Source organism: Apteryx mantelli, chromosome 30, assembly GCF_036417845.1.
Source record: "Apteryx mantelli isolate bAptMan1 chromosome 30, bAptMan1.hap1, whole genome shotgun sequence".
NCBI lineage: Eukaryota > Metazoa > Chordata > Aves > Apterygiformes > Apterygidae > Apteryx > Apteryx mantelli.
This window is the reverse complement of record NC_090007.1, coordinates 2,114,930-2,126,038: the sequence shown is the minus strand read 5'-3', so window position 1 is coordinate 2,126,038 and position 11,109 is coordinate 2,114,930. Positions and strand designations below refer to the sequence as shown.

General features: G+C 72.4%; 1 protein-coding gene across 1 annotated transcript; it reads left to right on the top strand.

Annotated features, from left to right (window-relative positions):
• Positions 1-4,484: 4,484 nt before the first annotated feature.
• Positions 4,485-9,775, top strand: TMEM59L (transmembrane protein 59 like). The gene is made up of 8 exons (XM_067312781.1): positions 4,485-4,640; positions 6,120-6,225; positions 6,372-6,466; positions 7,599-7,751; positions 7,908-8,001; positions 8,122-8,209; positions 8,372-8,489; positions 8,598-9,775. Exons 1-8 carry the CDS (start codon positions 4,485-4,487, stop codon positions 8,742-8,744), a joined length of 957 nt encoding a protein of 318 aa, XP_067168882.1. The 3' UTR covers positions 8,745-9,775.
• The last annotated feature ends 1,334 nt before the right edge of the window (positions 9,776-11,109 follow it).

Genomic DNA, 11,109 nt, shown 5'->3' with positions numbered 1-11,109 from the left:
GCCCGGGGGACGCTCTGCGGTGGGCACGGACGCCCCCCCGCAGCCCCTGCCTGCCCTGGGCCCCCCAGCCCTTTGCTCCGCCGGGAATCCCACCCGTCCATCCATTCCCACTTCTTTCTCCTCTTCCCTGTCTCTTCCGCAGTGGCTGAAGCGATGGGGAGTCTCCCTGGATGGGGAGCGACGCTGCCGTCGGGGCCTGAGGGCAGGGAATCGCTGGGAGCATGGTGAGCTTGGGGGGAGATGCACAGGGACAGGCTCAGCCCCTGCCCGGGGGGGCTGTGCTGCCCTGACGCCAGGGTGAGGGACAAGCCCCTGCACGTGCTGGGGGGGAGGACTCTCCATGGGAGTCGGTGCAGGGCACGGAGGCGCTCAGCACCCTCCCGAGGGATTGCACAGATTTAAACACACCCGCACGCAGCAGGAGAGGGAAGACGATGCCTTTTCCCATCATCCTGTTTTTTGGAAGCTTCTGAATTGTTTTCGTTGAAATTTCCCCAAAATGTCAGCCTCGGGGAGACACCCAGCATGAGGAATTTCAGCCCAAGCAGGCGCCGTCTGGCAGAGTGAATCACGGCTGGGATGGGGTCTTGTGGGGGGGGGGCACCGGCCATGTGCTCCTGCCCTGCCACCCCTGGCCTTGCCCCAGCAGCGCGGCCCAGGAGCCCCTCTCCGGGCGGGAGCCGGGGCACCAGGAAGAGCGTCTCCTCCGGCAGCACGGAGCAGGGCCACCGCCATCCCGCCACCCACCTGCGCTCGCGGCCGGGGCGGCACTGGGACGAGGATGCCGCCTTCCCGGCCCTGCTTCCCCCAACATCTGCTTTTTCCCCCTCCCGATTCCCCCCAAGCACGGACAGGCCGAGCCTTCCCATTTTTCACCTGGAGCAAACAATAGGATCAAAGAGCAATTTAGCCAAGCCATTTGTTTCAGGAGACAGGCCAGGAAACTGCAGCGCTGGGCCATGCCGGCCCCCCCCGGCGCACGGACCTGCCCCGCTCCCGCGGCCCGGGGGCTTGCTCACGAGCTGGGGGTGGGAGCGGTGATAAAACCCAGGGGGTTGGCGAGGGCGGCACGTCCCAGCGGTGCCAGGGCGCGATCCCATGCAGAAACGGCACATCCGTGGGCGCTCGCCCACCCCGACCCACCCGGCAGCATCCGTCGGCTTGGAGGTTTTGGCCCCGGGAGCGGAGCAGGGGCCGGCAAGGCTGGTGCCGGAGATGACCGCGCCGCGCTCCCCGCTCGCTCTGAGTCAGTGCGGCCGTTGGAAAACAGATGTGGTTTGCGCTGCCCTTTGACAGTGACCTTTAAAGCGCTGAGCGCGCGGCTGCTCCGGCCTGCCCCCGGGCCGCGGCACGCGGAGGCACCGGCCGGGCTCCGGGGGCCCCGCGCGGCCTCGTGCTCCCTCCCCGGCGCCTCTCTGCCCCGCTCCGGCGCCGAGCGCTCGGGGCCGGGCTTCGTCCTGGGCGTGCTGGCGCCGGGGCTGGCGTGGGGCCGGCCCGGCAAAGCGCCCGGCGGGAGCAGCCCGGCTCTGCCGGACGGAGCCGGGAGCCCATCCCCGGGCTGAAATCCTCGGAGCGGGTCCCGCTCTGGCCTTGCCCAGCTCCGGCATTTGCCCTGGCTTCCCGCTGGCCGTCGCCGCCCGCCAGCGCCGTCTCGCCCGCGCGGGGCCTAGCATCCCAAATTAATCTAATTGCCTGATTTCCCGGCCAGAGCTCGCTCCATAAAGTCCTTGGACAGCGATCGCATCTGGCTCAAGGGCTGGGTGTAAAAAACAACAACAAAAAAGGCCAACGCAGAAAAAAGCGCAAGGAAAGCCGCAGCGGAGCTGTGCGTATTACTGTCTGCATCCTTTTAAAGTGACCTGTGGGAAAAATAAAGAGGCTAGAAATGCAAGGAATCCAGCAGGCAGAGTTTGCTTTATATTCTTCTCAGTAACATTTCCACATTCGTGGGTAATTTATAACCCACTTAACCCCTGCCGTGCCACCGCCGCCCGCAGCCCCTTGCTCGGCAGCATCCTCCGCCAGCGGCCGCACCTTTGGGACCGTGTTTGCTTTGGGAAGCTCAAACAGTCCCGCGACGGCGCTCGCTGATCTCCGGGGGAAGGAGGGGGGGGAAAAAATGCACCAAAGGCCGAGCAGGGTGCTGGAGCGCCCCTGCCCCACGGCCAGGGATGGGTGTCCTCGGGGGGGGCCACCCCGGCCTGGGTGGGGGCAGCCCGCGGGCTCCCCAAAGAAATGTAGGTCACTGGCGATAAGTGCAAAAAGCATCGAGTGCTTCTGGAGAGGGGTGGGAGGAGGAGGAGGAGGAGGAGGGAGGGCCGGGAACTACCCGGCAGTAAATATTTGCCAACTGGAATATTATTGCCTGGGAAGGCTTTTTCTATTAAAACGCGCGGGAATGCCGGGAGCGCGGGGCGGCGGGGCCGGCAGCGGGCTCGCGCCAGGCATATTGCAGGCAGGTGCGGCGGGAAGGGTTCCCGTGCGGCGGGAAGGGTTCCTGCGCGGTGCCGCCAGCCCGCTCCCTCCCTGGCCCCCCCGGGACGGCGTCCTGCCGCAGGACCCAAGCGCCGGCGCTGGAGCCGGTGGGCGAGGGCTCCGGCTCCGCGGTCCCTCCCGGCGTGCCGTGATTTACGGTGACGGCCCCCAATCTATCCCATTTATTCGGCCATTACTCAGCGGTGCGGGACCCGGGGCCGGAGGCTGGCTGGGAGCCAAGGAGGGGGAACAGGGATGGGAGAGCTGGAGCCACCGGCAGCACCAGCCCGGCCCCGGCACCGTTGCTCCGGGCCCTGGTTTGAGTAATGAGGCGAAGGAGCCGGCGGAGCCCGCGGCGGCTCCCCGCTCCCTGCTCCTGCGGCGGACGTGCCGGTGCTCCGGGGCCGGGCGCCAGCGGTGCCCTGGCTCCGGCCATGTGGTCCCCATTAGGGGCGCGAGGCGAGCAAAGCCCCCGGCCCTCCTCCTCCTCCTCCTCCCTGCTGCGCCCGCGCTGGGGTGCTGCCGTAAATAAGGCTAATGGGCCCGGCGGTGACAGCCGGCGAGGTGACGGGCCCGGCGCCGCTTCAGCCCTGCGAAATAAAAGCTGTAAATCTGGGGCGTCGGGGAGGACGCTCGCGCAGGAGCCGAAACCTGCTGCTGCGGGACCGGCTGCCGTGGGGCCCGCGATGGCCCCCAGCGCTCCCTGCGCCCGCAGCCTCCGTCGGGCGCCCGGACTCTGCCCCCCCGGGGGATTTTTTGCTCTCGTTGGGTGGGGAAGCACCTCCGCCCCCAGCTCGCGGCCTCGCCGGCCCTCCCCGCGCCTGCCGGATAATCACGCAGGAATGCGCGGCCCGACGGGGCCGTCCCTGCTCCAACATGTAGCTGTTCGATTCGGGGATGCTTCTCGCCCGGCGCGCAGGAACGGCCGGCGGCTCCCGGGCCGGTGCCGGCGCCCCGCACCCAGCCTGGCCGCCCCGAACCGGGGCCTGCGTGTTCGGGGAGCGGGGAGGCTCGCTGCCGCCTGGGGCAGGGGGCCGCCGGTGGGACCCTCCGTGGGGGCCTCTGCTCCCACCTCACCGCAGCCTGTTTCCTTGTCCCAAATCCCCAGTCCTCCTGCTCCCCCCCCGCCCCAGTTCCTGGGTGCAGCTGGGGTCAATGCATCCCTGGTCCCCCGAGCTCCCTGGTCCTCCTGCCCCCTCCTGGTGCCGGGGCATCCCCCGGTCCCCGTGTGCCCCCCGTCTTTCTGTGCCTCCTGGTCTCGTGCACCCTCTGGTCCCTGTGCATCCCCCGGTCCCCCTACATCCCCTGGGACCCCTGCACCCTGCCGTCCCCATGCATCGCCTGGACCTCCTGCATCCCCCAAACCCGCTGCACCCCCCGGTTCCCACGCACCCCCTGGTCCCTGCGCATCCCTGGTCCCCCTGCACCTCCCATTCCCCTGCATCCGCTGTCCTCCACCCCTGTGCAACCCCCATCCCCTGCATCCCTGGTCCCCCCGCATCCCCCTTCCCCCCCGCATCCCCCAGTCCCCGGCATCCCCACCCCTGTGCAACCCCCCTCCCCCTGCATCCTCCAAGCCCCTGCATCCCCCATCGCCTTGCATCCCCCTGCATCCCCGGTCCCCTGCATCCCCCAAGCTCCTCGCATCCCCCTGCATCCCTGGTCCCCTGCATCCCCCAAGCTCCTCGCATCCCCCTGCATCCCTGGTCCCCGGCATCCCCACCCCTGTGCAGCCCCCCTCCCCCTGCCTCCTCCATCCCTCCGCGCCCCCCCCGCACCCCGGTCGCCGCTGCCCGCCCGGTGCCCGCGCCGCGGCGGCGGGGTTCGCCGGTGCCGGCGGATCTGCGGCAGAGCTGCGGCGGCTCCCCCCGCCCCCGGCCCTCGCCCGGCCGCCCCCGCCCGGCGCACGGCGCGTCACGGCGGGGCCGGCGGCGGCGGCGGCGGCGGCGGCGGCGGCGGCGGCGGTGGGTGCGCTCCGCTCCGCGCCGCTCCGCGCCCCGCGCCGCGCCATGGCGGCCCGCCGCCCCCGGGCCCTGCTCGCCTTCGGCCTGGCCCTGGCCGCCGCCGCCGCCGCCGCCGCCACCGACCCCTTCGCGCCGCAGCTGGGCGACACCGCCGCCTGCCACGCGCAGTGCGGCCGCAGCCTGCCGCACCGGGCCGCCGCGGTGAGTGGGGCCGCGCGCCGCGGGCACCGCGAGCACCGCGAGCACCGGGGGCACCGGGGGCACCGCGAGCACCGGGGGCACCGGGTGCATCGGGGCAGCGCGAGCACCGGGGGCACCGGGTGCATCGGGGCAGCGCGAGCATCGGGAGCACCGGTTGCACCGGGAGCAACGGTGGCACCGAGCCGCCGCCGCGGGGAGGGGGCCGGGGCACCGCTGGGGGCACCGGCAGCACCGGCCCGGCCTGCAGGGGCTTTGCCCCCGCCCGGATACCCGCGCCTGCCCCCGGGGAGGGGGGGTCCGGGCTCCACTGGGCCCCGGCGGCGGCACCCGCCCCCGGTTCGGGGTGCCCCGATGGTCTCACCCATCCCGGGTCTGCGGTGTCCCCGGTGCTGGCACCCGTCCTGGTTTTGGGGTGTCCCCCGAGCCCCTGCCCAGGGATGCAGCGGGCACCCGGCTGAGCCCCAGCACCGGCGCAGCCCGCGTGGCAGACGGGGGCACCGCAGCCGCACGGAAGAGGATGAGATCCGCGCGAGCGGTCCGAAACGCTCACGTCTGCTTTTAAAACTAGCTCCAGGGAGGAAAAAAAAAAAAAAAAATAATAACGCCTGGTGCCGTCAGGCGTGACCCGTGGCCCCGCGGCCGCCAGGGCCTGGCTGCTGGAGCTCCGTCCTGCCGAAAGGGAGAGCGCGGCGCCTTTCCGCCGGGCCGGCTGCGGTCCGGGCGCCGTGTCCAGCCGCTTGCTGGGCCGGGGGCGCTTGGCCGTGCTGGGGGCCCGGGGCCAGGAGGTGGGAGCCCCCGTGCCGGCTGCACTGGCGTGGGGCCGCATCCAGGCCAGCGCCGGCAGCCACCCTTTGCCGGGCTCCTGCAGCCCGGAGCGGGGTTGGAAGCTGTTTTCCCATCTGGGCTTCTCCGGTGCTCACGCTCCCTCCCTGCGAGGCGCCTGGCTCCTGCCCGCGCCCACGTGCTCCCTGCCCGCCGGCTCGCGCACCCCTGCGGGCAGGCGCACACGCTGCCCCCCCCGGGCATGCAAAGCCCCCCTGTGCATGCACCCCCCCGTGCATGCACACACAGCCCCTGTGCATGCATCACCCCGTGCATGCACACCCCCGTGCATGCACCCCCCATGCATGCACACATCCCCCCCATGCACCCCCCCCCCGTGCATGCACACCCCCTCCTCGATGCACGCCCCCCCCCCATGAATGCCATGAACGTGGACCCAACGCCTGGGTGCAAACCCCGCGGGGCCACGGCAGCGCTCGCTCCCTCCCTCCCTCCCTTGGGGACGGCATCGTCCCGCGCCGTCCGGGCGGCTGCGGCTCCCAGCCCCGGCCATTTCGGCACCGTCCCGGGGGGGGGGCCCATGTCCCGGCATGCGCCGCGGCGGGGGGGCCCTGGGCGCCCAGCTCCGGGCGCAGCCCCCGGGCCGTGCTTCGCGCCAGCGCTTCGCCCTCCTCCTCCTCCTCCTCCTGCCGGCAGGATGCTGTTCTCAATGCCTGTTACCGCGGCTGCCGGCTGTTCTCCATCTGTCACTTCGTGGACGCCAGCGCCGAGCTGAACGCGACCAGAGCCGAGTGCGAGGCAGGTAAAGAGCCGGCGGCCCCGAACGCCGCCCGGGAGGGACGCCCCCGCCCTCGCCGGGGCCGGACCGCGGCGCCTGCGGGAAGCTCGGCGGGAAGAGCCCCGCGGCGGGGGGCCGCCCTCACCCTCTGCCCCCCTCCCGCCCCGCAGCCTGCGCCGAAGCCTACGGCCGAGCCGAGGAGCAGTTCGGCTGCGCCACCGGGTGCCGGAAGCAGCTGCCCCAGGCGGAGAGCGGGCGAGAGCAGGTGATGCCGGGGCGCGATTCGGGAGCCCTCGTCCCGTCCCGTCCCGTCCCCGCGCGCCCCCTTCCCGGCTGCCGCCTCTCTCCCCGCGGGCGCGCGCGGACCCCTCGGCCGGCTCCGAACCCGGCGCGTGCAGCCCGTCGGCAGCGCAGGCCTCGGGCCCCGTCGGATTCCAGGCGGGGAAGGCGGATCCGTGCGGCTGGGGCCGGGCTGCCGCCATTCGGGACAGGCGGGGCCGGGAAGTGGCATTCCCGAGATGAAAGGTTTGGACTTCCAGATTCCCCCCAGGTTTGATCCGTTCTCCCTTCCAGCAATTAGCAACGCTTTTCCTCCCACGTTTAATTAATTCGGCTTTCGCCCAGTTAATTAGATTAGGCTTTGGCCCAAGGTGGAGCCTTTTGGCTTTGCGCAATCCGAGAAGATTTTGTGCTGGGAAAAGCAGGGGGAAACATGGTGTTCCCTGTAAAAACACCTCCCAGCCCGGAGCCTCCGGCGTCCTCCCGCTCGCTCCTTGACACTGCTGCAGGGCTAGCGACGAGCGTCGGCGAGAGCAAGCGGAAACACCCCGCCGGAGCCGGCGGCGGCTCCCGGAGCCTCCGTGCTTCCCGGGGCGGCGGGCTGGAGCCCGACCCCACCGTGCCCCCTCGTCCTCCCCGAGCGCCTCTGCTCCGGCTTCCCAGCGAAGCAGGCAGAGCAGATTTAGCATAATAATTAGATACAGAATCTGACCTATTTATTTCCTGTTTGCTGGTTCGACCGTGCAAGGGGCTGTCGGAAAATGTTCGGAGCCAGTGGCAGGCAGCAGCCAAGCGGATTCCAGCAGGGATGCTTTAAAAATAACAAACCGCCGAGACGGCCAAGAATCCCGGGCACGGGGCCGCTGCCAGCGGAGAAACGCCCTCGGCATCTTGGCTGCTCCGCTCCTCCCGCTCGGGCCCGGGGCAAGCGCCGGAGGCTGCGGGGGGCCGCGGGGTCCCCGCCGGCGGCACCGGCTGCAGCTCAGTGCCGTGCCGGAGCTGGGGCATCCCTCAGCCTCGGGGCAGTGGGAGAAGGGCGAGCGCGAGCTGGCCCGCTCCCAGCTCCGGAGGCGCGTGGTGGAGGAGCCCGGTGACCCGGTGCTCCCGCTGCTTTGCAGAGCCTGGAGCCGGAGCCGGCGGCGGCGCCGTTCTCCGTGTTCGACCTGGTCTCCACCTTCTGCACCGGCATCGTCAGCTCTGCCCAGAGCTTCATCTCCTCCACCTGGACCTTCTACCTGCAGGCGGACGACGGCAAAGTGGTGGTGTTCCAGGTAGAGCCGGCGGCGCCGGGAACGGGGCCGGGCGCTGCCGGCGGCTCTGCCCGGCTGCCGCTCCGGGATCATCCCGCCCGGCGCCCGGGGCCGGAGCAGACGCCCTCACTAACCACCCTTCCTCCTCCTCTCTCCTTCCCCGTGCCGGCGCGCCAGTCCCAGCCGGAGCTGGAGTATCCCGTGCCGGAGGCGCCGGCGGCCCGCTCGGAGCGGACGGAGCGGATGTGGCCGGGCTCCGGCCCCCGCGCAGGTGCGCAAGAGTCGGGGTCCCCGGCGAGGGGAGGGGGGGACGCGGCACCGCTGCACCCGGGGCGTCGAGCCGGGCGAGGGCAGCGGCTCCGGGGCTCAGCGCCGCCTCCCTCCCCGCCAGGCGCCCGGGGGCCAGGGCAGCAGCCCCCCGCCAAGGAGCCCAGGGGGGCCGCGCCGCCGGAGCACGACTTCCTCGGCTGCATGTCCAAGTAGGTGCAGCCGGGCGGCGCGGGGGCCTGGGGGGGGGGGGGGGTTCAGCCCATCGGCGGGGCGTTTGGGCTGGGCCGGACCTGCCGGGCACGCGGGGACCGGTGGGTCCCCCCCCCCAAACCCCGCCGCCAAGCCGTGCTCTCTCCGGGGGGGGGGTGCAGGCGCTCGGGCCTTCCTCGCTGGATCCTGGCCGCCTGCCTCTTCCTCTCCATCGTGGTGATGCTGTGGCTGAGCTGCGCCAGCCTGGTGACGGCGCCCGAGCAGCACGTCAAGACGCAGGTAAGGGGGAGCCCGGGGGGGGGGGGGGGTCCCGCCGGGGGCCCCGAAACGCCGGCTCCCCCCCGAACTGCGGCGGCACCGGCGCCGACCCCTCTGCCTCTCTCGCAGCCGCTGAGCATCGCCGGGGACAAGGAGCAGCCGGAGGAGCCGGCCGGCCCCGGCGCCTTCGCCCTGCCGCCCGTCCTCGCCGTCGCCCTGCGCCCCGCGCCCGGCGCCCAGGACCCCGGGCCGCTGCCGCTCAAGACGGTCCTGTAGCACCGCCGGCACCGTGCCGGCCCCCTCCGGCTGGAGCCGAGCTGCTGGAGCGGGATGCCGGCGGCATGGCAGGACCGGCCGGCTCCTCCGCGGTGGAGCCCCCGCCGCCCCGTGGGCACCGCTCCGGCGCCGGGCAGGAGGGAGCCGGCTGCGGCGGGGGCCGGGAGCTGGAGCTCTCCGGGCTTTGGCTCGGCGCATCCGCAGCCTCCCAGCTCGGCGGAGCCTCCGAGCAGCCTCCGGCCCTGGGAACTCCCTTCTGCCTTGGGGAGCCGGAACGTGGTGAATGGATTTGGCGTCGGCAGCCGCGGAGAGCGGCGGCTCCTGCTCCCTCCGGCCCCTTCCGGGGGCCGCGGAGGGGTCCGGGACGGCTCCGTCCCCTCCCGGCTCCGCGCGCCGCTGGGCTCGGCTTCTCCAGGGCTGCTCCGGGCTGCCGGCTGAGCCCTGTCCCCCTCCCCGGCACCGGCCCTGGCGGTCAGGACCTGCATCCGGGTGACGCCTTTGGGGGCGACCTGCACGCAAGCCCCACGCCGGGGCTCTGCAAGGGGGGATGAGGCAGCTCCTGGGATGCATCCGAGCTCCGGCAGGAGGTGGGAAACGCCGGGACCCCTCCAGGCTGGGCTCTGCCCACGGCTGCCACCGTCACGGCCAGCGGCAGCTTGTCCCCAGGGCAGGTCCCGCTGCCCTGGAGGGGATGGAGCAGCCCTGGGGCCTCCCGGGCTCGGCTCCCGCGGCGGCTCCCGCGTCCCCGTCCCCCCCCCGCCGCTCCCCATCCCTCGCCTTCGTGCGTCCTTGTGTGGTTTGGTTTGCGCCGGCACGCGGCTCCCCGGGGCCCCGCTCGAGGACGGCGCGGCCGCCGCGGCCCCTGCCCTGCCCTCGCCGCCTCCGCGCGCATTAACTTATTCCCCGCGCCCGCCCGTCCCTCGCTCTTCCCGCTCGCTCCGTGTGCCGAGCCGCCCCGCGGCGGCTGCGGCGTCTTCGTGCTGCTCCGTGTCGCTGTCGCGCGTGCAACGTTATCCGGGGGTGGGGGAGGCGCTGCGGGCGGGGGGGGTGGCGTGTCCGTCCGGGGGTGGGGGGGGTGGGGGGGTGTCGGGGGTTCCCCCTTCCCGTCGTCGCTTTTTGGCAGCTCCGCTCGGTATAAAGCTCGGCGGCGTCGGCATCCCGGCCGCGGAGCCGCGCGCCCGTCCCGCGCCGGGGCACAACGCCGCCGTTTTGGTTAAAAAGAACCAACACGGCCCCAGGAGCGTGGGTGGCGCGGGAGAATGAGGAGGAGGAGGAGGAGGAATAAAGGTTTGTACCAGTCCAGGCAGCGTCCGTGGCGTCCTTAAGCGGCCGCGGCAGTGGGGCGCGGGTTCGAGTGCCGCGTGGCTCTGGGAGGGATGGTGCAGCTCCAATCCCGGTCGCCATCCCATCTTTGCAAGCCGAAGGGGGAAGGAAGCCAACAAAACGGGCCCAGATCCCCATTTTGGGTCGTTCTGCAATGACACGAAGCGACGCCCCTCTGCGGCACCCCCTGCGTGGGGCTGGGGCAGCTCCGTGGGCGCTGAGGGCAAGCCGGGCTGAGCCGCAAGGAGGAGGATGGCGTGCGTGCAAGCATGCGTGTGCACACGTGCGTGCGTGCGTGCAATCCCGTGCATGCACCCGGGTCCGCGGAGCAGGGGCTTTTTCTGCTCAAACACGTGCGGGTGGCGTGAAGCAGGCGTGCACGGGCGCCGCGGCGTGCGTGCATGCGCGCGCATGGGCGCACCTTTCCCCCGCGGCGCGCGTTCGTCCTGGCACGGCGCCCGCCTCCGCGCCGCAGCGGAGCTCGCCCCGTGCCAAGCACGACGTCAGGCGCGCGCCAGGGCCTGCAGCCTCGTTTTTAGCACTTCAGTAGCTCAGCGGGGTCCCGTCCTCGGAGCCAGCGGCGTCGCGGGGCCCCTGGGGCAGCCGGGGCCGGTCGTGCCGGCCTCGGCTGTTTGCTTGCCCGGGAATGAGGTGCTGGTGACAAGGAGGTGCCGACCTGATCCCGGGGGAGCGACAGCCCGGTGCGCCCGGCCGCGGCGGGATGCCGGGACGGCCGCGGGCGCTCGGCGTGCGCCGCATCCAAAGAAGGAGCTGGGAGAGCGGGACGCGGCGCCTTGGCCGCCTGCGCGGCGGGAGCGTGGCCAGGGCGTCCCTTGGACCTGGGTGCCGCCGTGCTGGAGGCGACGGGATGGCGGGGCTCCCGCGCGGGATGGGAGCCACCCGCCGAGCCCCGTTCCTCCAAACCGGAGCCGGCTTCCTCCTTGCCAGCTCCGGCGGCAGGAAACGGCGCCCCGGAGCAGGTGAGCGGGGAGCCGGCCCCGAGCAGGCGGCGACGCGTGAAATCAGCTGGTTCCAGCGCCCG